The sequence below is a fragment of the Brachionichthys hirsutus genome, chromosome 8 (genome assembly GCF_040956055.1).
Source record: "Brachionichthys hirsutus isolate HB-005 chromosome 8, CSIRO-AGI_Bhir_v1, whole genome shotgun sequence".
Lineage (NCBI taxonomy): Eukaryota > Metazoa > Chordata > Actinopteri > Lophiiformes > Brachionichthyidae > Brachionichthys > Brachionichthys hirsutus.
Genome location: NC_090904.1, coordinates 10,568,078 through 10,593,460, shown reverse-complemented (window position 1 = coordinate 10,593,460; position 25,383 = coordinate 10,568,078). Strand labels below are relative to the sequence as shown.

The 25,383-nt window shown below is 44.6% G+C and overlaps 2 protein-coding genes across 3 annotated transcripts; both read right to left on the bottom strand.

The window, feature by feature from the left end:
* Positions 1-5,670: 5,670 nt before the first annotated feature.
* cdc42 (cell division cycle 42) lies at positions 5,671-13,509 on the bottom strand. Of its 2 annotated transcripts, none has more exons than XM_068742669.1 (6): positions 13,423-13,509; positions 10,649-10,789; positions 10,318-10,390; positions 9,984-10,093; positions 9,401-9,598; positions 5,671-7,426 (listed from the first exon to the last, which is right to left on the bottom strand). In XM_068742669.1, exons 2-6 carry the CDS (start codon positions 10,751-10,753, stop codon positions 7,337-7,339), a joined length of 576 nt encoding a protein of 191 aa, XP_068598770.1. In that variant the 5' UTR covers positions 10,754-10,789; positions 13,423-13,509; the 3' UTR covers positions 5,671-7,336. The 2 variants fall into 2 exon arrangements, with proteins under 2 accessions (XP_068598770.1, XP_068598769.1); XM_068742668.1 differs by having other exon boundaries at positions 13,458-13,506.
* A 634-nt stretch (positions 13,510-14,143) lies between these two features.
* snrpe (small nuclear ribonucleoprotein polypeptide E) lies at positions 14,144-15,754 on the bottom strand. Its single transcript, XM_068742639.1, has 5 exons — positions 15,596-15,754; positions 15,135-15,161; positions 14,990-15,052; positions 14,617-14,695; positions 14,144-14,338 (listed from the first exon to the last, which is right to left on the bottom strand). The coding sequence occupies exons 1-5, from the start codon at positions 15,647-15,649 to the stop codon at positions 14,283-14,285; spliced, it is 279 nt and encodes a 92-aa protein (XP_068598740.1). The 5' UTR covers positions 15,650-15,754; the 3' UTR covers positions 14,144-14,282.
* Positions 15,755-25,383: the final 9,629 nt, after the last annotated feature.

Here is a 25,383-nt window from a genome sequence, read left to right as displayed (position 1 = left end):
CCAGAAAACATCTGCATATCCACAGCTGCTACCTGAAACCAGACGGTCACAGATTCTCCTGCAAACACACACACACACACACACACACACACACACAGACTGTCCATAAGGGGGTCCGCAGGGGGGCTTCCGAGCATGTTCACCATGCATGATGATTGAAGCACTTTCTCTCCAAGCGCACATAGAGCCCTGACCCCACAACAACTAACATCTGGCGTCACATTCAGCTTTCCTTTTACCTCTCTCTCTCTCTCTCTCTCTCTCTCTCTCTCACAATCACACACAGGATTCCATGCCACTGTGAGGACGCTATTGTCTCCACCCCCATAAAGCCAAGCTTCCCGTAGTAATGAGCTGTCATTATAAAGACATACTGTAGATCTGTAAAGACTTATACACTGAAGAAGACTATACTGCCTATGAATGTATGTTAATACAGAATATATGCTGTGTCTCAATGGACTGTTGTCACTTCTTTCACAAGGAACGGCATCTTCTGTGTGTGAAACTTCTTTAGACGTCACCGTGGCAACAGCTGTTCTTCCCAGGGCATGCGTACAGTTAAACATTATTCCAACAAACCATTTTCTTCCACTCTGTGGGTCATGGGAGTTGCTGGAGCCTATCCCAGCTTGCTATGGGCGAGAGGCGGGCTACACCCCAGACACGTCGCCAGCGCATCGCGGGACCACACAGAGACGAATAATCGCTCACGCACACGCTCACGCACACGCTCATGCACTACGGACAATTTGAAATAATTAATTCACCTAAGCTGCATGTTTATGGAGGAAACCGGAGAACGAGGAGAAGACACAAACTCCACCCAGATTCCAACCTGGAACCTTCTTGCTGTGAGGTGACAGCACTAACCACTACACCACCCAGATAAACACGATCTAAAATTGAATTATAAGTATAACATAACTAGAATCCACCATCACACACACACACACTGTCTTTTGGTAAAGGTAACTTGTGTGTGTGTGTGTGTGTGAGAGAGAGAGAGAGAGAGAGAGAGAGAATGCCATAAACAATGTTGCCCAGAAGGAAAAGAACATGAGAGGATAGAAAGATGGAAAGTGAAAAGAAGCAGATCCCATTCCACCACATAGTTCTGACACACACACACACACACACACACACACACTCACACACACACACATTTCTATGTCCATGTCCCGTGTCTTTCAGCTGCGTTAGCGTGTGGCCTGAGTGTGTGTCTCTCTGTGTGAGGTTCGTTACACCCTGAGGTTCTTCTCTGCACCCCTGAAGCCCGTAAACATCATTTATGCACCGTTCATCGCTGCATCAACCAGAGACGGATGGACGTTTCCCGCGGCGCTCAAAGCCTGGTCGTGTTGGGAAGAACCCGGGGCGACCGCCTGACTGGGTTTGGGCTGAGGAGGGAAGAGAGGCAGGAACACCGGGCTAGAACAGGGATTACAGTCAAATGCAGACCACATGGCACAGGATTTTTTCCCTCTTTCTGTCTCTATTAATATCATACCCCCCCCCCCCCCCCAGCCTTGCCCTGCAATGTGTTTGCATTACTCTGGTTCCAGTCCGCTCTTTCTCCGCGGAAAGTGTAACCCTAACCCCTCCGGGTCTGTGACGGCGGGGATCTGTCCACCATGATGGCCTGGATGAGGTGGGTGGTGGGAGCTGCACTGATTGGGAATGTCTGTTGGCTCAGATGTGCGTTCGCATGTTGAGCCTGTCAGACAGCCAGATGTGCAGTAAGCCGCTCCGCCAGTCAGTCACAGGGCTGTAATGCCTCTTGTGGTTTGCTGCAGTTGCGGCGAGACGAGAGGCTGACAGTAGGGTTTTACCACTTAGTGTATTTGTGTGTGTGTGTGTGTGTGTGTGTGTGGGGGGGGGGGGGGGGGTGTTGAATTCGTGATGCAACAAATACGTGTCTATGGACGCCGGTAGGAATATTAAGAAATTAAAGTTGCCATAGCTGCAGTTAACATTGGCACAGTATTTAAATGCATAAATGGCTCCTGCGAGGTGGTTGATGAAATCAAACGCACCCCTTGTTGCCACGCCCGTCGGTTGAGGTGGTCAGTGGCAAACTTTATGCAATTAAATGATTGGTTCACAGCTTTTATCAAGCATTGTGTGTTTATGAGTCAGTCGATGCGTATTTGTGTGAATCCATAAATGGGTGTTAATGTTTACATTTCATATTTTTTCCTGACCTCATTCTGGATCAGATCCAGAAGACATTTTTCATGACAGTTCAAATCGGACCCCTTTATGACTGGGATTGTTGGTGAGTGAATCGAATGCATACTTTACATGACTTTTTATAAATGGGAAAATCCAGATTTTGTATCCAGACAGGTATCTGGATCGTTCTCAAAATGTAATTGGAGCTAAATTAGACCAAGACGAGATTATTTTCATCAAAATCCATCCAGCAGTTTGTCCTTAATCCTGCTAACAAACAGAACCTCATTGGTGGAGGTAATTAATTAGCATTATTTTTTTTTATGCAATAAAAAGAGACCCAGATGAGGAACCAATACAAGAACAGACACACAGTTTAGATCCCACCAAAGCATTCTGCTGGAGCACACACGCCTTACGTCAATCTAAATACGGCATGTGATAACAGCGGCGGTCCAAACACGGATCCCCGACACTTAACGTAAAGCACACAAGAATGAAAAAGGTGATGACAACACCTTGACTGATGTGTTGTCTCATTATGCGTCATTCATAGCCAACAGAAGCGCCGCTGCTTATCTAACCCTGAAGGTGATGATATATCAATACGTCTCATCAATCTTCCAGCCAATTTATCTCCAGACAAGCAGTTAATGGTTAAAATATATATATATAATAAAGTAACACCTGGGATACCTTCTGCTTCGCTGTGGACGTGTGGAGGGTTAACAGAGCAGGTCGGCTGGGTATTCATGCCTCCCAGGCCTCTCGCAGCCTCCCGGATCTCTTCAGCATACTTCTCATATTAAAAGAAAACAAGTTACACAAATGAGACAGATGGTTCTTGTTTGTGATGACAGTTGCAATTCCTTCTCCTCGGCTTTCCTTCGGCGTCCACGCCGTTTTGCCTTGAAACATCCTCATTGTGAAACAGAACAGGCGCAGACACGTTGAGCGAGCTCATGTGATGGCGTATAAAAAAGCACGCCGCTTTAAGGGCAGTCCGTGTGGACTTTCACACAAATGAAGCCGGTCATTTAACGGAAGATCATATTTGAGTAGCCTTTGGAATAAAAATGCTAACACGAAACTAAACACCTTCTGACTGCAATCTATCGATCAACGACCTTAATCATCCACAGACTTAAAAATAGATCTATAATAAGATACAGAACACAACAGGGTCGAGACTTCAACCCAGAATCACCTTCTTGTGAAGCATCAGCACACAGATGAGTGGTCTGTAGTTAACAGCTAATAAATGTGTTATTACTCCTTAATAGTAATACAATGAGTAAAAATATGTTTATTAGCCATTAACTACTTAGTACTTAGTAATTAATGGTTATTACAATTCCAGTCTGATTGGTAGCATGGGTAGCAGGAGCTAGCGTAGCACAGCCAGTGTCTCCCTTGAGCCGGTCCCAAGCCCTGAAAAATGCAGAGAGTTGCGGCAGGAATGGGTTCCAGGGTAAAACTTCGGATCAGCTCGGTCGAGACCCGGGTTATCAACGACCGCCATCAGCGGCGTTAACCCACAGGATGCTGCTGGAAACTGGATTACTGTGGGTCGAAGACAGAGACCAAGCTGGTGTTGGGCTAATCTTAAACATCAAGGGGCAGAGCGCTTTGGACTTCGGCCCGCTACGCCTACGGCAACAAACCAAAAGCAGCTCCGAGTTCTGCGGCGTGACAGCGAGGCCTTCGGATTTCACTCCATCCTGCGGTTCTAACCGTACGTCTGTCATCAGGGAGATTTCAGCTGAACTGCGAGGAGCTTTCCTTTAACACCTGTGTGTGTATGCGGGTGAAAGGGGTCGGAGTGTGTGTGTGTGTGTGTGTGTGTTAAATGTGTCTATGAACCAAAAGCAACCTGCTGTGTCAAAATAATCCTCTCGGTGACCAGAGGCGGCGTCACGCGGCGGTCGTCTGGTTGTCAGACATGCACTCGACACAAAACTCTCACTCACACACACACACACACACACACACACACACACACACACACGCGAGTCTGTGTTAGAAAATGACATGCTGTATCTCTATATCAGGAGCAACACATTAAAAACACAAGTATGGCACATTCGCATACCTGGAACGATTGTGCTGTTTACGACAAACCGGAAAGCAAGTGAGCAAATCAGAGTTCAAAAATAAGGACAGTATCTGCACGGGTCCAAATAACAGTGGGTACAGTACGTACACAGGTGGTGCTCCACCAGCATCGTAGGCGTTTGTGTCATCGAGTCGGGTTGTCCGGCCTCTGCCTGCTCATCCCTTCCAGAGGAGACGCTCAGCCGGGCTGGACGGTGATTGGACGAGCCCAGAGGACAAAACATTTAGACTCATTTGTCAAACATGATGAAGACCAATGGAGGCCAGGTGGTGCATCTCTGCCTTTCAGTGTGGACATAGCGAGCTGAGGAGCTAGTGTGTGTGTGTGTGTGCAGCCATATTTGAGCAGAGAGGAATGCCCTTCGTTCAGCCTGCGTGATAATTAATGGTTGTCAGCGTCTCTTTAGTGGAAGAAGGCGATGACAGACAGCACTTCAGAAACGCAGAGAATGTGTGAACGCCTCAGCGGAGTGGATGAGGGAGCTGCGGGTGGGGGGGCGGGGGGGCATACAGTGCAATAACCCTCCCAACCGCGGAGGGGAGATGATCCACGTCACCAAACTATATCACCCTCATTTGCTGCCATTATAGGAATTCCTGGACATCTGTGTAAACTGCGTGAAAGTGATAACTGAGCTTTCAACGTCAACGTTACACACGTGTGTGTGTGTGTGTGTGTGCGTGCGTGTGTGTGCGAGAGAGAGACAGACAAAGATGGGATGAGGGAGATAAAGCTTGTTAAAACTTATCCGTTTGGTCAGAAGCACATCAAGTAGGATTTTACGTATACAGTATTGTTAATACTTTCGATACACGTTCAGACTCGGATCGTTTTGTTTGCAGCTACACAACTCACGCGTTGAGTTCAGACATTTGATTAAAGCTCTTCGGGGCAGAACCTGTTTTGATCGCACCGGCCGATAAATCTGCGGGACTCAAAACAGATTGAACAGATTTTGAACATATGTTTTTACCTCCGCTGGAAAAAGTTTTTTTTTGTCTTCCACATAACTCGAAAGGGTGGATCTTGGGCCGGGAGACGAGGAGGTTTAGCAGCAGACCTTCGGGTCACTTTTGGACTTTCATTATTACATGTGGAATTGCAAAGATTAACAAGAAAATAATTTATATATTAAAAATGTTAACAACCCACACAACGATGACTCGTGACACGCCAGCAATATCCAGGACAGGATGAAGATCTGAGTAAAATCAGGGCTTCTTTTACTTTTTGAATAGATGTGTAAAGACTCTAGGGGTGGATGTTCGGGTGGCCAGCGCCCCCTGCTGGCCGCACACGACAACGCGCTCTGCCTCAGTGACTGGGTTGAAGCTTTTGAGGCTGCTGTCCAAATATTTTCCACATGAATGAATCACACATTTTGTTCAAAAACAGGTATGTTTTACTTTCTATTCCTGCCAGACAAATATTACAAACTGCAAGGTAACAGTGTTAAAGGCAATTAAGGTATAAGTACAAATGTTTTTCTCTTTTCTTTTTTTTTTTTTAAAGAATGCATATACAAAGAACAAAACACAGACTTGAGACAAAGCATTTGGTTCTGCACCAAAAACAACAACAGGTTATAATAATTATACTGACTTGGACTGGATATCAACCCAACTCGAAGCCACCAGTTAAGGAAAATGAGAACCAACCAATCCCAAACGATAATCTTTATCAAACAGTCTCTCTGCCATTGGATGTTTCTAATTCAACTAAACCAACTGTAAGGTTTTCTTTCATTAAACTGGAAGGTGGGAGTTCAGATGAAGTCCGACCCCTAAAGGTCAAAGGAGTGAAAGTAACCTTTTTTTATATATATATATATATTTATATATCATTATAAAAACCCATACAGAAATAATGAAGAAAGAAAGCTTGGTAAGAACACCTGGAGCCTACGTCAACATTGAGCGCCGCATTGTGTCACGACTACGTGACAAACCTTTTAGAACAGAGACCGAGGCTCAGCTACCTGCTGCACCAGACGTATCGCCCGGGTAACGCACATCGCAGAAAAGGCACCAAATTCTGACCTGCCACAGACTTCTGGTGGAAACTCATATTGAATGATTCCTAAAAATCAAAGCCGATGAACGCCTTCTGACATGGATGCCTCTGCTGCGCCCACTGAGAGCACGGTAATGACATTGAAACGGGTTCCAGTAACACTGTTTAAAAGTTCCCTGCATCTAAAAAAGGCCATTTCCTGCCGGCGACTAGCGGACCCATTGCTTACTGGATGCCTTTAGCTCTTCAAGCGATTACCACGCTCCAAATGGACAGTCCTCTCTGAAGGCTCGATATCAGATGGAGATATTTACTCAGTCCCGTCGGCGAGAGAGAGAGAAACGGAGAGACAGCCGCATGGACGTTTTAGCCAACCTGCCCTGTGCTGTCAGACTTACAGCTTCCTTAGTGGTTAAGAGCGCGTCTAGTTGGAACAGGGGATAAATATCTCAGACTCGTCACATGTTTGCAGAGAAACAAAATGGGGTGATGGCAAAAAACAACAAAAAAAAAAAAGCACTACTTTAAAGATCTTCTGGTAGTGCTGTGAAAGAACGAAGGGACTGGAAGTGAGCGTGCTCGCCGACAGAGGGGCCGGGGGGGGGGGCTCATGTCCCAGCTAAATGGCTGGGCATCTCAAAGTTGTTGAGATCTAAGCACTGAGTGATGAAAGTCAATCAGAAGCTCCAGAGGAATTCTACTTGGATGCGAGTCTGTTATCCGGGGCTCCGTGCGAGGCCGCGCCGTCCCGCCGGGGGCCCACGGCGGCTTGTCGGCCGGGTCAGGTTGATCTTCCGTCCCACGCTCAGATTTTGGGGGGGGGGGGAATCTTCATACTGTATTATTGCAAACAATTATCTGAGACTTGTTCGGCCGTTTTCTTCGTAGTGCTCCTTGTGGAGAACAATGGCGTCAACCAGCTTTAGCAGAGCAAGGGAAAGTGGGTGGAGGAGTGTGTGAGTGCGTGTCTGCACGTGTGTGCTCGTGGCTTATGTATGTGTTATGTATGTGTGCTCTGACAATGGCAGCCTCTCATAGCAGCACACATTTGCGTTTCTTCTTGGGCTCTGGGGGCTCCAATGCGGCCAATATCGCCTCATCAAACACATTCTTTAGGCCTTTCTGTGGACACAAACACAAACATACAGGCTCAATGAGGCGGGGGGGGGGGGGGGAAATGAGAAAGGTCAAATAAGATCAAATCCACGGCTGTTAGGCACCGGGGATCGAATGTCAAAAACACAAATGGCAGGTTTGTGTTGGATGCGTATCTGAAATAAAAAACAGGAGGCGGGGCAAAGCGAGAGCACAACCCCTGACAAACGTGGAATGTGAGCATTTTCACACCAACTGCCCTTCAACACGGACAGGATGCTTCAAACAGCCCCCCTGCGTGAAGCTGCTCTGGCCCGGCGCCGGACTCGACGGCAAACCAGCGAGATACTCGGGATCGTTCGACGCTAGTTGTCCAAACCCTACGGAAGTCTTTCCTGGCAAAGCACCGCTAAAAAGAAGGAAACCAGAGAGGAGCGTTCTCACTCGTCCTTTATTGATAGGCTTCATGAGATATTTCACACAGAACCTTTTTAAAAACATTTTATTCATTGGGAAAATTGGGCCAAATAAAGCTTCAGACTATAAAATGTCAGAAAAGGCTTTAGCTGGAGGTTCTCCTCTCAAACTGGCCAAATATTAATAATTTTATGTTTTAATTGTTACAATAGTTTTAAAAACTTCAGTCCAATTTATTTGAAATGTCACCCGAATGGGTCGCTTATATTTATTTATCGTTTGCATTTTAAGTCCTTTTTTTCTGCCGAAAATAAACCGAACCGAAATGACATTTGAGCGTACCGTCACACCCCTAATCTGCTGCGTTAATCCCACCTGGCTGTGGAACAATGTGGAGCCGACCGCCCTGCCGTTCGTCCTTAAGCCTGCCCACATCGACTCAGAGGAAAGGCTGAAACGATGCCTGCATCCTCCGAGAGACGGCGCTCTGCTGGCCAGAGGCCACGCTAGTGAGCACCGAGCCCGACCGGGAACGTTTCGGTCGTCTAGCAACAGATTTATGACGTTCATCGTAAATCGGGCACCCCCATCACGCCAGTGCAAGATTTACGGTGCAAATGTCTGCGCAGATCAGAAAAGTGTCAGTGAAAAGCAGAAAGCTGTTAAAATGTTGGTTGTAATGGAGCTAAAAAAAAAAAAAAAAAAAGCTGCATAGGAGTCGACTGGGTCAGGGTTCAGGTTAGCAGTGAGTGAAACAACACACTGAAGGAGGGATCAGTCCAAGAGCAGCGATGAGAAGTACAGGGAACAACGGCACCAGGTGGAGGAGGAGACGGGAGCAGCGGATTAAAAGACGCAGCATTTTCTCTTTCTCTGTGTCTCGGGGGGCTCAAGGGCCGCTAGGATAGCGTCATCAAACACATTCTTCAGCCCTCGCTACAACGACAAGGAGGAAGAGGACAACAACACGATTAGCACAACCGGCACAGCCAGCGATGGACGGAAGAGGAAGAGGAAGAGGAAGAGGAGGAGGAAGGGAAGAAAGCATCAGTGGAGTGTGACGGGTACGACACGGAACGGCATGCTGAGATCCGACAGGAAAGAGGAAATGACATCAGTAGCGGTGCAAAACGTTGCGCAAGGGAAGTGGGGGGAGGAAGGAAGAAGCAGAAGGGGGGGGGGGGCTACACCTCAGCGTCATCAACACTATTGTTCTCTGCCCGAGACAAAGCTCCATCTGTCACGCTTCCTCTCAAGCTCCTCAACAGCGATGTGCCGAAGTCATCGTCACCGGTTCTCAGGCCTTCATACATCAAAAGACTTCAAAGGCTTTATGAAGACGCGTAGCGAGCCGTTCAATACCAGCTCTAACGTTGAATAAATATAAACTTTATTACAGCCTCTAGACCCAATAGTAAAAACATACAACACAAAAGAAATAAAGAAAGGATACGCCTACTTTCAGCTCTAAACACTTCAAAAAGTAGAATGCCATTAATATTTAAAGAATTATATTATTTCCACATTTCAAATTAAGAGATGTGAATCGTGCGTGCTTTGTGCGTGTTTGGATTCCGCATTTACCTGCGTCAGGGCTGAGCACTCGACGTATTTCACGGCTTTCAGGTCTCTCGCCAGCTTCTCAGCCGTCTCCGGGCTGATGGGCTTTTGCTTGTTCTTAGCCAGCTTCTCGATGGTAGACGGGTCGTCCCGCAAGTCAATCTGAGTCCCGACGAGCAGGAAGGGGGTCTTTGGACAGTGGTGGGTGATCTCTGGAACCCACTAGAGCAATAAACAAAGGCCAATGCAGTCAAGACACAGCGTCACCAGAACACCTACCGAAGCCTGAGGACAAGACCTGCAAGGTTACATTTCATTTGGAGACGAGGCACCGATTGGCCACAGACCGGCTCCGACAAAGCACTCCCACGGCCACCGATCTAATAACAAGAAGCTAAGACTGCGTTTCTCATAAAAGCATTTTATGATGAATCAAATGCACTTTCCCAACGTCAAACTGAGATTACTTTAAATTGTGTGTGTGTTTTTTTGTTTTTTTTTACCAGGGCAGATTTAATCATTCTGAGTATTTAGAGATATTACAAAAGGCTTTTGGACAGGAAAGGAAAATAATAATAATAATAAGAAGAAGAAGGGTCAGACTTGCCTTTTCTTTGACATTTTCGAAGGAGGAGGGGGACACGACAGAGAAACAGACGAGGAAGACGTCTGTCTGGGGGTAACTCAGAGGTCGTAACCTGTCGTAGTCTTCCTGACCTGGACGAGCCACGCAAAAACATTACAATCAATTCATTCACGCACGTTGGCTTGTGGACCAGATGTAAAGCAAGGCGGTGTGTTTTCCGCACTTTCCAGTTGACGCCGTAGAAACTAAATGCAAGCAGTGATGACGCCTGGATTATGGATGTGTGAACTACACAAGCTGGACACCCGGGAGTAACGGCAGCAAACGAGTGCAGGCCGGACTGACAAAGACGTACCTGCTGTATCAAACAAGCCCAGAGTGTAGGGCTCGCCGCCGATCATCACCGTCACAGCATAGTTATCAAAAACCTAAAAACACACAGACCGAACGGGGGGTTAGCCGCTCGTTCACTCCACAATCGCATCATCCAACGCGGAGCCGATTATTTGGTTCGCATGGCAAAAGTGCTCCGACTGAAACCAAATGACGATGGAGGACTATGCAAACTCCTATAGAGGTGTGAGATATTAGTTTAGGGCAAACAACGTCATTACTATCAAACAGAAGCTAGAGCCAACGGTCAGAACCGGAGGTCCAGTCTGCTGCGGAGGCTTCCACACACGTACCGTCGGGACGTATTCAGAGGGAAACTTGTTGGTGGTGTAGGAGATGAGCAGGCAGGTTTTACCCACGGCACCGTCGCCAACGACAACGCACTTGATGGTCTGCATGGCTGTGAGTTACAGTCTTTCCTACTCATTCAAGATCTGGAACAGAAAAACAGACGTTATTGGTGGTGCCATTCAAGCTTGAGTTGATGATGATGAATATATTTATTAGATTGACTGTACTCGTACTCTAACATTCTAACAGTAGTATGTATTACAGTACAAGTACAGTCAAACATCCTGTCTCGGAGGAGCATTTCAAAGAAGCCCTTGCGGTCTTGTTTCCGTTGACAGTCCTTAGTACATAAATCATCGACATTTAACAATACCAATAAAATACAAATAAATTACTCCACAGATGCAGAATAACAATAAATTAAAATTATTCATAGGAAGTCACATTTATTGGCCGGTTGTCGTCGCTCCCTGTGTGACCCTCTCTCAGTAATGACATCACAGCTAGTGCGCTACAGGGGGTACGGCTAGCTCCAAGACTGAGCTGCAGTGATATATATTACCACCTCACACACTGTCCATTAAGAGAAGGCCGGGGACAAGCTCTGAAATAATTATTCTACTATACTGAGAACATTTAAGGGGGGTGGGGGGGTAGCAGGAGGGATAGAACTGGAGACAGTCAGTATGGTGAAACCAAGGAACAGAACCCAGGTGGATGCCCTGGAGGTATACACGGAGTAGACTGGACTGGCACCCCTGCCTGTTCGCTAAATAGTTTGGTCTCATCCAAGCCATTAAAGGCAATTTAATTTCATGCATGAAAAAAAAAAAAAGGACATATTTGAAATTTTAGCCTGAATCGGTAACAGTCACCGAACAAAACTTTGATTTAGATCTTGTTAATCCTGTTACGCACTAATCTGATTTGTCCAAATATCTTCCAGCACGGATTTGAGTGCGGAATTTCTCGCTCTCTAATCCACATCACTTTGAGGAGTGGTTTTATTGGAATATAACCAACGTACGGAAATTGAATTCATAAAGCTCCAACGTCCCGAGTTCATCAAACCACTACGCCGTCCAATTTAGTGCCACATCTTGGTGAGATTTCATGAAGCTTCTAAACTCGATCAGCTGACTCAGGATGAGATTATGTCATTCCTGTGACCCTCGCCTGTGACAGAAAGCAACAGAAAGACGGAGACTGTCCAGGAAAAGAGAAGAATAGATGCTCTGCTTCCACAATGCCGGAAGAAAAATCGGGACCAACAAAGGACTAACTGATACACCAGATGAGACAATAATCCCCCCACCCGACCCCACCCCAGCCATGTAGCCTCAGAATGCCCCATTTCCACCTCATCCTCCAAGTTTGAAGCAACTACATTATAAAGGAAGTTTCGTGGTGAGCACACACAAGAGTATGTGTCATCTAAAATGTTATATATTCTGTTTAACAATGAGGTTCCCAAAATGAGTGCACACACACACACACACACACACACATCACGTATTCCTGGTTGTGCCTCGGGGAAGGAAAACCAGTGCTATCATTTGGAAGAAATCTTAGCACTCTGGTGCGTGAACTCTGGTATACCACAACACAGGGGACATTGGTTTTTTATTTCATTTAATGAAACATGACTGAAGAAAATCTTGTTTTTTTTTTATTTACTGGGAAGAATTTTGAACTATCCAAGCCCACTAAGATGCAGAGCGCAGCAGAAGGTGGCTGCAGCAGTAATAATACTGCCAGACTTAATCCGTGTGTTTGTGTTTATAGGCCAGAAACCTTTCAGAGGGGAGGCCAGTCTGAAGAGCGGCTTCCCATCGCACAGAAACGCCCGAGCGGAAATGAATTGCTTGTTACTCACAGAAATATGTGTTGCTCATCACATATTTCTATCGAGTACTAATACCGGAATGAACCGTTGCTGCATCCACACGGCGTCACGCCATGCGAGATGGGATCCAGGAACATATTCTCAGATCAGTCACATTCCCTTTTGACCGCGACACAATCACAATGTCTCCATAGCTGTCCAGTACACGTAATCACAATTTTCTTTCTTCTTTCTTTTTACATTTGGGACCACGAGAAGCGCATGGAGTTGTTGCAATCCGACCGTGAGCGTAAAATAAGCACCACGACGGAAAGCATCCAAACGTTACACCGGACATTACCATCTAAAACGGTTAGCCTGGGTGCTCTAGCCTCGGCTAGCGTCTTTCGGGCCACATCCACGGCCTCATTCTGGCCCAATTTCCTGCCGGTTCTTTGGACTGACGGTAATTTAACCAACAAAAACGTGGCTTTTTCGACCCAACATGACAAAATGAAGCTTTGCCTACTCTAAGGCAACATAAACCGCTTTTTTACAAATACAGTAAATACCCAGTATCCATTATTAACAAATCTGGCGTCTGCTAACGCTACGCCTTCTTCTAATTCAGTCAAGCGAGCAAACCACCAATTCTTACCTTGTTGCACATATTTTATATTTGCTTTATATATAAACACACTCGAAATAAATGTTGAGACAATCAACACTGCCGATGTAAAAATGGATGCTACAAGAGGTTTATAACCAGCCGGCCTGCTACTACTAGACTGTACTCCTGCTGTTAGCATCCTCCCCTTTGCTAGCTAGCATTACTAGCCCACTTGAGCTAAAGTTAGCGGATTCTACAGCAGAATATTGTATTTAACAGTCCAAACTAGTGTCAAATAACCCTCTGGCACTTAAATAACAGAACAAAATCAACATATATACCTGGATTTTACATATAAAGGTATATTTTCCCGTACCGTGTCCTCTGTCTCCGCCGGGCGTAGTCAGCTTCGTGCTCGGGGCTTCCCAGTCAACAGATCAGGGACACGTAGCGGGCGTCGGGAGCCATTACGTAATTGCCTTCATCGATTTTAACTCTATCCAGACCACAGCTCTCAAACTGGCCGTAAATAAATAAGAACTACAAGACAGTTGTTTATTTATGTCTGTAACCGCAGCATCTGAAAAATGTGGCGTAAATCCAACGCAATGCTGGTTTTAGCTGCAGATAAGAAATTACTGTTATTATCCGTCTCTTTCATCTCCAATAAAAACTTGCTTTATCAAGCTTGAAAAATTAAGAATAAAAAGTCTGCATATGCACTCACCTTTAATTGGACTGAATTTACTTTGAAGATTCACATTAAAAACACAATACAGACTGTATTCTCCATATTACTGAACTTTATACAGTAATAGGCGACAACCCCACTGAAAAATACAAATAGGCACTCTACATTTAATTACCCTTCACACCAACCTGCTTTGTTTAAACTTTAAAAGTTGTATGCGGCAAGAGTTTAATAATACAGTACCTGTACCTTAAAACAAAGTCTGTCGCTAGGTGGCGCAATAACCCAATGCGCCAATTGTTCAACTCTCCTTAGTCAATGATTTGTGGTTACAAACTTTTACTCAAGTTAGATGCAGGACAGACAACAGCTGTAGGAAAAAGGATTTATTCTCAAACTGGAAATAAGTGTCAAAAAAAAAAGAAAAGTTACAATATTCATGTTATATTAACACAAACATAAAAAAAAACAAACAAGGAAAACATTTTCTTTCAGGGTATCCCCATGTTCCTAGGTGGACACGCTCTGCAGCAAGGTAATGTTGTCTCCTTTCAACATGATTCTCCCTGAGGGATAGAGGAGAAAGGGGGTAGAAACCCAAGCGGGGGTGGATCAGAACAATATGAGATGTAGACAGAATCATGGCAGCTCACATTGGACCAACTATTAAGTACCGATCTGCTAGAAACGAACAATATCAAGTGAGTGAGTAGGTTTTGTGAGAAGTCCATCCGCACAGCATCGTAACAATGACATAAACAATGCAAATGCATCGTTTTTGCTATTAAAATCACCGCAGTGCAGAGACATGGGTTCATGAGGTCAATCTGGAGCATGTTCTTACCCAGAGGCTTTCTGTTCTTAGTCTTCATGTGGACTTCCTCAGAGTCATCTAGAACCAGGTTCATGTACTCATCAAAACCCTAAGACAGGGACAGAAGAGGAAGCCAATCATTTCATCAGTCTCCAGTATACATAAATAGCTTATGGGAAATTAAAACAAATACATAAATATAACTGCACATGATCCCAGTTTTCCTCTCAAGTGTTTTATATTCACACGCAGAATTCCACTTGTATGCAAGTGTGACCATCCTCCAGAAAATTCACATAATTCAAGGCACTTCCACTATCAGGCATGGTTTAATTTAATCACTGTAAAAAAGTCATTAACATTTTATTTCAGCTCAACAGAGAAACAGCAACACACAACTTACAATGATGCAGCCCTCTATCCGCATGTTCACCTGCTCATACAACCAGACTTGGATCCGCGAGCGCTGGGAGGGACAAAATATGATTTAATCTCCTTAATTAAAAAAAAAAAAAAAACCATGAAAAACAACTTAATTCTATACTTACATTTTGTAGGTACCTGAAGATAAGATTCTGATACATGTGGTAAAGGAAAATCGATGCCATTTTTTTGCGACTAACAGTATCTGGAAACGGGGAGCAGTAAATACTTAATTATGATATAAACTATAAATGTAACTAACACGACTTTTAATAGTCATCCAAGCAGCAGCTGCGTCTTCGCCCGTAGTACCAAGTGGCGCCGCAGGCTCCGGGTAGGTTAGCGGCTAACGCCACGGACAGGCCCTTTTAATATATTCAATGGGTAATGCGTTGTAGCAAATCTATTTTAAATGAAATATAACGCACTGTTGTCAATTACTCAACATAAGACCCACTACTGGATCAAAACCTTGTTGTGAAATGAATGACTAGCAAGCTAACGAAAAATGGGTGGCCTAGCAGCAGCTAAGTCGCAGCGCGCACATAACGCGCGTTTTAGCTCACGCGATAATAAAAAAGGATACAATAGGCTGCACCATAACCTTCTGGATCTTCTGTCCTTGTCCTCTGTACGCCATAATCCAAAATGATACCAACGGGAGGGACAAGATGAAAAGAATCGCACCTTTTTCAGAGCGCTGTTCAACGAAACGTTCACGTTGTGAATTCGCTTCAATGGCGCGCTCCCTTCCGGCTGTGATGCTAGTCGTCATATAATGTGACAGAATACGGAACAGCGCCCCCTGAAGGCAGGAGGTCGTTACTGCACTGTCTCTTTATTTCAACAAGGACATAAGGTGCAGAATTTGTGAAATATAAATGACAGAATCTTATAAATCTCTGTGAATCAAGTCAACTGGTTAGGCTTAATGTTTAAAATTCATTAAAAATATCTAGAATTAATTTGATCACTGAAGTCAACCTCACTCTGTAGGGATGCTCCTTCAGAACACTCTTCACAGATCGAGTTAAAATATTCATGTTAAAGTTTCAACCAGCCTCTCCATCACTGTTGAAACACTGCTGAAACACAGAGCTGTTGTAATTTGTCCAATAATGCAAATGAGAGATAGTTAAATGATTTTTAGCTTTTTCCTGGAGCATTAAATGTCACTGTCAGTAGATATTAAAAGGAAATTAAACAAACATTGACCTCTAGAGTGTGCTGTAATTAATCAAATCCTGCAACAGCCAACAAACACATTTTAAGAACTCTTTGGTAAACTGGTTCCCTGGACAATGGGAAGATAGATGGAAATCAGCATTCCCCCCCTGGCATTTGTTTCTGACAATTTGGCTGCAAATCTTTAAATGAAGCTTCTAGAAAACGGATCTCTACTTTAAACTTAGATCAACACCGCTGTGAAAACACAGCTCCTGCTTTTAGGCCAAGAAGAAAGCCTTTAAGTCTCTTGTCATCGTATGGCAGTCTGCATCTAACCATAACTGGATAAGGTATTCCCTCTGATATTTATAGATAGCATTATATAAAGCACGAAATTCCCTGTTGTGCACAATATACCTGTAACATGATGAGTTGAGTCCGAGAGGGCAGCCTTGAGGTTGCACTTAACAATTGTATTAATAACACACAACACGAGCTGCCCCCCCCCCCCCCCCCCCCAGTTCAGGAGCGAGAGCGTGACGTATATTAGCAGTTGAGGACAGACAACAGTCCTCAAGTGGGAGGAATAAAAAACGCAAGGATCCTTATTGGCACAGGCCTAGGTGTCACTTTTCAGGGCTAGGGACCCCTCGGCTGCATCTTAAAAGGCAGGGCTGCTTCAGCTTGTGGTGGCATGCATCGCTCATCGGTGTCAAGTGCCTCATGCTTGTCTTTGTGCTCCGATAGCAGAGAGGGGTTCTGACTCTCAATGCCACAAGCATGCTTAAAGAAGCCTGGGGTCAAACTAGCAATAAGGAGACTCGGGCTAGCAATGAGGTGCCCCAGACTGTGACTTCATGCATCGCTGTGATCACGAAGGCAAAGAAAATCAAATGGTCCGTCACGGCAAAGTCGAGTAATTGGGCAAAATGTGAATGAAGATTTTTGCGTATATATGTATAGAAGAGTTATATTCCTTGACTAAAAATACACTCTTTCCCCGAATATATGATACTACTGAACGCCACAGACAACAATGTAAGACCTAACCGGACTATTCTATATATAGGAAGGTTATACACACCCAAACAGGATACCCTGCCACCACTTGTTGTGCGTGTTTTCTATCTTTTCCCGTTTCCATGCCCGTCGTTCCGACCCTCTCTTTCCTCATCTGACCCGACCAAAGGAATTGCCCTGGTTAGATCAACCTTCCTCTTCCTGTTGGTGGCGATTGTTCTGAGGGGAAGGGAAGGCTGATGGTGTGGGGGGGAAACAGGAGACGGGGCTGGTGGTGTTGGCTCTTTGTTCCAGAATCAGCTTTACCTGCCTACCCCCCCCCCCCCCCCCCCACCTGACAGGCCTGACCCCTGCAGACCTGGTCCAGCCAGCCAGATGACGTGTCGGTTTCCTGCCTTGCTGACTGACAGGATATACGTGGCCTGGAGGAAACACAGTTTGAGTTCGACTGCTAATTTGAGGGTTTCTTTCTAAAACGGTACCTGTCACAGTCGAATGCATTACGCACACTAAAATTAAACGCTCTTCATATGTATAAAATATACTGACAAAATAATTATACTTACTGCAAATAGGAGTTACTACCTTTTTGCCTTAAGGTGGCACGAATGTGTTTGAATCTTTTTATGACTGCCACTGCCAGCTGATGCCCGTAGCACACAGGTAACCAACACCATGCAATGCAACCAGTGCGTCAAAAACTTCTGTTCAACCCGCTATTTGTGAATATTCTTTATAATAAGTGATGCGTCCAAAGAAAGCAAGCGCTAAGGATGGCAGTGAGAAGAAAAGACGCTCGATGACGATGGAGATGAAGCATGAAATGATCGCTCAACGTGACCGTGGTGTCCGCGTTAGTGATTTTAGTGATAGATGCTATCGACAACACAAAGCCTTCCAAAGGCAGAACTGTTACGTCTACGTTTACGTTTTCAACTCTCCCTCCCTCCTCCTCTGCACTTCACGCCACCGTTAGCGCTATCGTCTGTCTCGAAGGTAAAACTCATCATAAAGCCACATTTGATTTTATATTACAGTAACATATCATTTATTTTATCACTCTGTGTGTGCGCGTGTATCTATATAGCGTTGCAAACCGCTCTTTCCATTGTTCTAAGTGTTGATTGGAGTGTTTTTAGTTATTTTCTAAGGGGAAAAATTGATTTGACATACGAGAGATTCGAGTTACGAGTTTGGTCCAGGAACAAATTACACTCGTATGTTAAAGTATTACTGTGTATTTAAAAAAAAAATGCGTCTTTGTGTTGGTCCAACCTACTACCTACTCAGGCACCTATTCATGCTCAGCGTGACACATGGGTCAGTGTTTGTGCAGCTCTCTCCATTCAATGATATCATTCAGGGAGGCGACGGCGGACGCCATCGCCTTTACCAAACAAGCGCGGTTACTGACATGTTTATTCCCTTTATCCAAAGCAGACAATCACCAGGATTGTCGGCTAAAAGCACGTAGAAGCACATTTTTATCACCTTTGCCCTGACTTCATGAAATATGAGTTTATTGCAGCGAGTCATAATAATTTTTTTTAAATGTACTTCTCTTTATGGACGTTTTATCAATGCACAGCGTAAAAACCAGGACATGGTTTGTTGCATCTCAACTCACACTGTATTTCTTCTTTTTGCACTCAAAACAAACACATTTATTATTATCCGATGAATTTTTCAAATCCAAATATTGTGGATTTTCCTGGTTTATTTTAGTGCCATTAATGAAAAATAATCCTCGAGGATATAAGACATTTAAATTCACAGCCAACGAGCAGAAATGCTTTTTATTTTTTTAATTAATGCAAAGCTATCGCTTTATACGAGTTGTCGATGTTTTCTTTGGGGGCCTGAAGCTCAACGGCTGCAGACAATGGAACAAAATCAAATTCTCTATCGGCAGTGGTCGAGCGAAATGTTCAAAGTAGCGTTGACACATTCATGCGAACATTCCGTTCGCGTCTTGCGGTTGGATTATCTAACCTGTTTTCTTTGGGTGGTGTGATTGTGCACATTTATAGTTTCACCATTCATGCACGTAAATGACATCTACTAGGGGATTACCAAATTGGTCACACAAGCGATGCAAAGCCTTCAGCGCAGCAGAAAGAGGAAAAAAAAAACAGCTTCCAACTTGTTCACACTTTCTCTATTAAACAAATCATTCCATAGCCGCTGCCTCGGACCTGTTCGTGCGGCCCTTATCTTGTTTTAACAGCACTGTCCAGATGCAGCTATTTTCCAATTAACGCGATGAATAATACGCAGGTCTGATAAGGGCTTTTTGTTTCAAACAGTGTTTGTGAAACCAAGGAAATGTGGAGGCATTTTTCATTGTGAGGTGTTTGGCTGCAACTCTGCAGGGATCGGATGAACATGTGAGCCAAAGCTGCTCCGGAGGTGGCAGGGGTCAACGAGCAGCGCTACCGTCAGGGGGGGTTGCGAACAACTTCTGCTGAAGTAATGAGTGATGCTGAATAAGAGGCAACGAGGAAATACTTACAGGCTACCTGCGAGTAAAGGTGGGGTTTGCATTTAGAGGGAACCTGGAATGAAATCAGAGCTAATTCCACAAACACGCTGAATAATTACCAACATGAAACCAGCAGACGGTCCTTTCTGAAAAAACACTCGTGCCTTTGTGTGGCTGTGTGATGCACAATAATTCTGGTCCTGGTAATTTTAATCAGTAATAAAACAGTAAATACAGCCCTCAGACCTGTTAACTGTGTTAACCCGAACCACAAACATCTTCATTAAACTCATATTGTCAGTTTAACCCTTTATTTACCCATTAACTCAAACAATGTTAATGCATAGGTTAATGTATATACTACTACTACTAATAATAATAATAATAATAATAATAATATGTTTTAGCCTATTATTAAATTATAAACAGATTTTTTTTAAAGGTACAAGTGAGCATGCCAATATAAATAATAAATATTGTTGTGTTTTTTTTACTTTACTGTGTCATTCAAAAACATGTTGAGAGCTCCAGGCCTTACGTCAAGTCCTGCCACATCTACGGTGGATCTTTATTTTACGGCTGCAGGTCCGATGGAATCCAGTTTCTTTCAGAGTCAACATATCGGCTTCATCTGAAGTGCCCTTGGAGAACAGAGCAGATAATTATCATAGTTCCAAGCAGTTCTTTCAGCCATTCTGACATTTGCGGTCTGTCAGTGCGCAACCCCGAGTAGATAAGTTGTTGCGAGAGATACGTCTGTCTTTCGAAACATCACACCGCGCACTCCGGGGAGGAAATTTACCACAGGAGCTCCCCAGGGGAGCATGAATTAATGCAATCACTGTTCTTACGTTTGAATGTAAATCATAAACTAACCTAAAGGAGGTCATCATAAGCAGCACCTAAAGTTTACTCTAAACATGAGACGTACATGATAGTAAAAAGTCATCATGAATATCTTCTTCTTTTTCTACAATGCATCAAATGGAGCCATTTATATATATATTTGTTATTGTACATGTTCCTTTTACAAATAAATAAATAAAAAGAAAGAAGATAGCATTTGTGTAGTTGAGCAAAGGTTCTGCAGGCCTTTCATGCATTACAACCCCCCCCCCCTCTGTTCTGTGATTCATGCAACACATTTATCAACGTCGTTTGGTGGCAGGTTGTCCATAGCTTCTGGACATGGGCAAGGCTGCAGGGACATCAACAAAAGGCTGCTTGTGCACTCTGTAATTCACTCGGCACAATGTCTGTCTTCCACGCCGCCACTTGTCTCGGAGGACAACGAAACACGAGGGCCGCGTTTCATGTTTAGAGAATCAAGTGCTGCAAATGGATAAAACCAATCTCCCCATCTGTGATGGCTGCAAGGGCTTTATTTCATCTCAAAAAACTATTTTATCTGGCTTCTGGTTTTTATCTCCTAATGAAACTGACACCTGCTCTCTCTCTCACACACACACACACACACACACACACACACTGACAGCAGATCTCGATGAAGTGGCTAAATGTGGTGAACAAAAGGCCTGAAAGGAGACGTGGAACAAAAAAACAAATAAGTAATGAAATTATAACAATACGGAGAGAAGGGGGGATAGAGAGAGAGAGAGGGAGAAAGAAAGGGAGAGAGTTGGGTTGCCACAATGGCGAGGAACAATCGCGCCGCATCAATGGAAAAAGGGAGGGGGGGGGGGCTATCTGGACAATGGAGCCGGTGACAGGAGCACAATGGCTGCAGTGTTTTCAATTAGACATTATCTCATAGACAGAGTGGCAGGTCTCATTGTGCGAGGGGGCTATTTCAGGGCTGCCTTTGTGTGGGGCAGTGCCACACTCCCCCACCCGTCCTCGACCCTCCACTAACCGAACCCTCGCCCCCCGCGGAGGTCCTGCTATCTGGCGTGTAGCTGTGTCCATTTTTTCATGTATGTGAGGCCGAGGACAGAGCGGGGCCTTTTATGTGGCCTGTTATTCGATTTTCATCAGAAGAGGGCAAAGAGTAAGGCCGGAGCGGCAGCAAGATGGAGCGACACAGGAAACACGGAAAGTGATGGGCGTCGGTTGGCACGAGCATCCGACCTCGCCGAGCCGACACCTTGATGGTCAGACTCACGGCCGAGTCCCGTTTTGCAGGCTCTCTGCAGAACGCTGCGCACGTCGCTATCGGCTCAATCGGGCCATATTTGCTGAACAGCAGAACCTTTTGCATTCGGCACCCGACATCCTTCCGCCATCTTGTTTTGCTGCATTTGCCGGATGACGTGTCGGAAAAGAGCGAGTTGCGGTGCGCTTGCTTCTTAGAAATGATGCGACCTTCGCTTATCGGATGGGAGCATCTGCAAACATTTTGTCACGTTCACAAAAACGTTTGTTCCAAAAACCTTTTTTTCAGCCCGGCCTGCGTGGTTCGCCAAATGTTGCGTGTGTCCTGTTTGTCACGTTGGCTTTTTTGCATGTTGGTGAAGATCGCTAATTCTAGCTAAATGCCCACGCAGGCAGATCTGGGCTGGAGGGGTAATATTGTGTGAGCTAAGCACAATAATCGCTTGAGGTTTTTCCACCGTTGGTGTTTATCTAAGAGGGTCGGCCACCTCTCAGTGCCCCCCCCCCCCTTCCTCCCATCTGATGTGGATGGTACATTCCATATCAGGCTGAATGTCATGGGTCCGACTGTTGTAGGTGAAGATGGCAGCAATAAAACCTGATTAGAAATTAATTTCACTCAACAAACTTGTGCAACTTTAATGTTTCCTATTTGCTGAACCTTTACAAAGCCACCGATGACCAAGCACCGCCACATCTCATCATCGACGCTATCATTTACATTCTGTCTTCATTTTATTTTCATTGAAAGCCACAAAATAAACAAATGACAAATAAACAGATAAATATGAAATACAGCAAGCCTGTGAAGTCCTAAAACACGTTTATATTATATGATATATTAAAATGAGACATAAATCTTTTTTGTTTGTTTCATATGCATAAATAATTTTAATCAATTTGATCTTTTTAGGTTAATTTAGAACTTAATCTCAATAGAAATTGATAAAGAAAGTCTGGTTATATTTGTGCAAAAAAAGAAAAAGTTGACTCACACAGTTCACTCATAAAACTACAAAAGATATATATATATAAAAAAACAACAACTAGCGTTCTCACTAAAGACAAAACAATAAAAGGATAATAATTAAATATAGTAGAACCCTAATTCTAACAGAACAAAGTCAACATAATTACAATTGTATTATAAAGTAAGTCGTGTTCAGTGCATCATCTGAGACACCGACCCACAACCCTCCCCATAGTAGAGGCTGGAGGCCTTACCCTCTCTGTTTCTGTGTCCTGAAACACAACAAGCTCCATAGACATAAACTCCATAATACGCCACTGGTATCCGTCCTAATCAGTAAAACCAGCAGCGTCTGGATGGAGAGAAGACGCCACTCTGTGTGAACACTTTGACTGTATTATTGAAATATTATAGCACATTAAAATGAACAAGGGTCTGATGGACATCTCTGTTTTGATCTGTCCAGCATGGGTTTGTGTGCGTACGTGAAGGGCAGGAAGGCTGTGAAGTCAGCAGCTCAGAGATAGAGCAGTATAGATCAGTGGCCTGATTCCAATCGCCGGCATCAGGATCTGGCGACCCGAGAAAAGCCGAGGCAAAGTGGGACACAGGAAGACACAGGAAGACACTGTGGGCAATTGATTTCAGTTGAGGTCGGGGTTCTTATGACACGATGGATGCAGATTATGATCGCCTGCGACTCCACAACAAGCCTCCAGCAACTGCCACTGTGGCCACAGCAGCTTGTTTTGGTGTGCAAATAATATATATATATATATTTATAAAAGTTAATGCAATTTACTAAATAAGACTTATTCTTCCACATCACTATAACAAAAAATATATTTTTTTACAAATCCTTACCTTTCTTTTGAAGAAGATCCAAAAGATGAGAATAAAATCCACAATTCTCATGTAAATTAATGGTTGCTGCCTTATAAGGCTGTTGCCTTATACTTACAGCAAGAAGGTTGCGGGTTCAAATCCAACTTGGGACTTTACATGTTCTCCCTATGTCTGTGTGGGTTCTCTCCGGGTTCTCCGGGTTCCTCCCACCACTAAAAACCTGCAACATATAGGTGAGTTGGTTATGCTACATTGTCCATATAGGTGTGAGTGTGTCTGTCTATGTGTGGCCCTGCAACGAACTGGCGGCTTGTCCAGGGTGTGCCCCGCCTCTTGCCTGCAGGCTGCCGGGATAGGCTCCAGTAGATCCCGCAACCTGGTTACCGATACAGCGGTTGGAAAGATGAATGAATGAATGATATTAGCTAAAGCTAATATGCAGCATGTCAATATGCTAATGAGCTACAATCTCCCGACAGGAGTCACTAAATAATTTTTGCTTCTGAGTCTAATTTCTAAAGAGCTTCAGGGTCATTGCTTTAAAGCAGAACTTCTGCAGTAAAGATCGAGGACAGAGTTTTATTTTGAAATTTCTTACCCCAACGCCTCTATAATTAAACCCCCAGGTCCCTCAGGTGGATTTGAACCCAGGACCTTCTTGCAGCGATTCATCGAGCCACCGGCATAATGAGAGCGACTAATCAAGACGTTGTGTTTCCACTGGCAAACTAAAGGCAGTCATCAAACCTTCAGCAAACACAGACTCTGCTTCCTGACGCTTTGTCAGGAAACAATACTGCAGAGTCGGCGAACGCACGGCTCCGTTTCAAATTGTTGAACAGCAAAATGCCTATTGTGTGCTGAGAGTCTTAAAGAAAAGGAAAAAACAAACCTCTTTCAAAAAATAAAATAAAGCAGAAAGAATTGAATGCCATATTAGAATTGTTTTTCGGGGCGTTTGTGGCGGCACCTGGATGGATCGCAGCCGGGAGGAAACCTCCAACCGGCTCGTTATGGAACCTGATCGTAAGGAGCACAACTAAAGAACAGAACAGCATCAGAACCGATTCGTCAGCGAGATTCTGCTGCTATTTCAAAACTCATGCAGTTAATTTTACTCCTGCGGCGAATCAGTGAAAAATAAAAGCGACATTGAAATTAAGAAAATAATTGTGAGTCTCAGAAATCATACGTAGGTGAGGGAATGAGCTGCTTGGAGGAGGTCTGTGCTCTCTGGGTGCTCTTCTAGCTGCTGTTTTTACTTTAACCTTCAGTGAGGACCTCCCTGCCACATCTCCCATCCTCCAACCAAATTTCAAGAATGCCCCTCAAGTATTTTTTTATGCGTAATCCTGTCGACGCCCAAGAAAGTCACTCAGTAGAAGCCACCCTTTAATCTGCATGAACTAAGGCTGACCCTAAAGCGAGACGCTGGTCGTCGTAGGTGAGAAGACGCGGTTTCATTTGTGCCCCGGTCCACTAGCTGACATCATGTCGGCTGACACGGCTCCTAATAAACCCAGCTGGACGGGGGGGGGGGGGGGGGGCTCCGCGTGACAGACCAGGCTTGCAAGAGTCAGGGAAATCCAAATGACATCCAGCTGTTTTAATGGACCTCTGTGGCTCTGAGGCTTTTACTGAGGCCTGACGGCAGCTTAAAGGTCGAGGTGGCAGTCAGATGGAATTACGGCTTTCGCATGGAGTTTAAAGGAGACGTCACTGTGAAGGGCTGCATGGACAAAATCACCAAGAAAGAAAGGCCGGGATGTCCAGTCCT

Excerpts from the sequence above, each read along its gene's own strand:
- snrpe (XM_068742639.1), bottom strand. The coding sequence starts at position 15,649 with ATGGCGTACAGAGGACAAGGACAGAAGATCCAGAAGGTTATGGTGCAG. Across the intron at positions 15,053-15,134 it reads TCTTCAGGTACCTACAAAAT|CGCTCGCGGATCCAAGTCTG; the intron begins GTAAGTATAGAA and ends TGTCCCTCCCAG. Across the intron at positions 14,339-14,616 it reads TAAGAACAGAAAGCCTCTGG|GGAGAATCATGTTGAAAGGA; the intron begins GTAAGAACATGC and ends TCTATCCCTCAG.
- cdc42 (XM_068742669.1), bottom strand. The coding sequence starts at position 10,753 with ATGCAGACCATCAAGTGCGTTGTCGTTGGCGACGGTGCCGTGGGTAAA. Across the intron at positions 10,094-10,317 it reads GGGCTTGTTTGATACAGCAG|GTCAGGAAGACTACGACAGG; the intron begins GTACGTCTTTGT and ends TGGCTCGTCCAG. Across the intron at positions 7,427-9,400 it reads AGTGCTCAGCCCTGACGCAG|AAAGGCCTAAAGAATGTGTT; the intron begins GTAAATGCGGAA and ends TTGTGTCCACAG.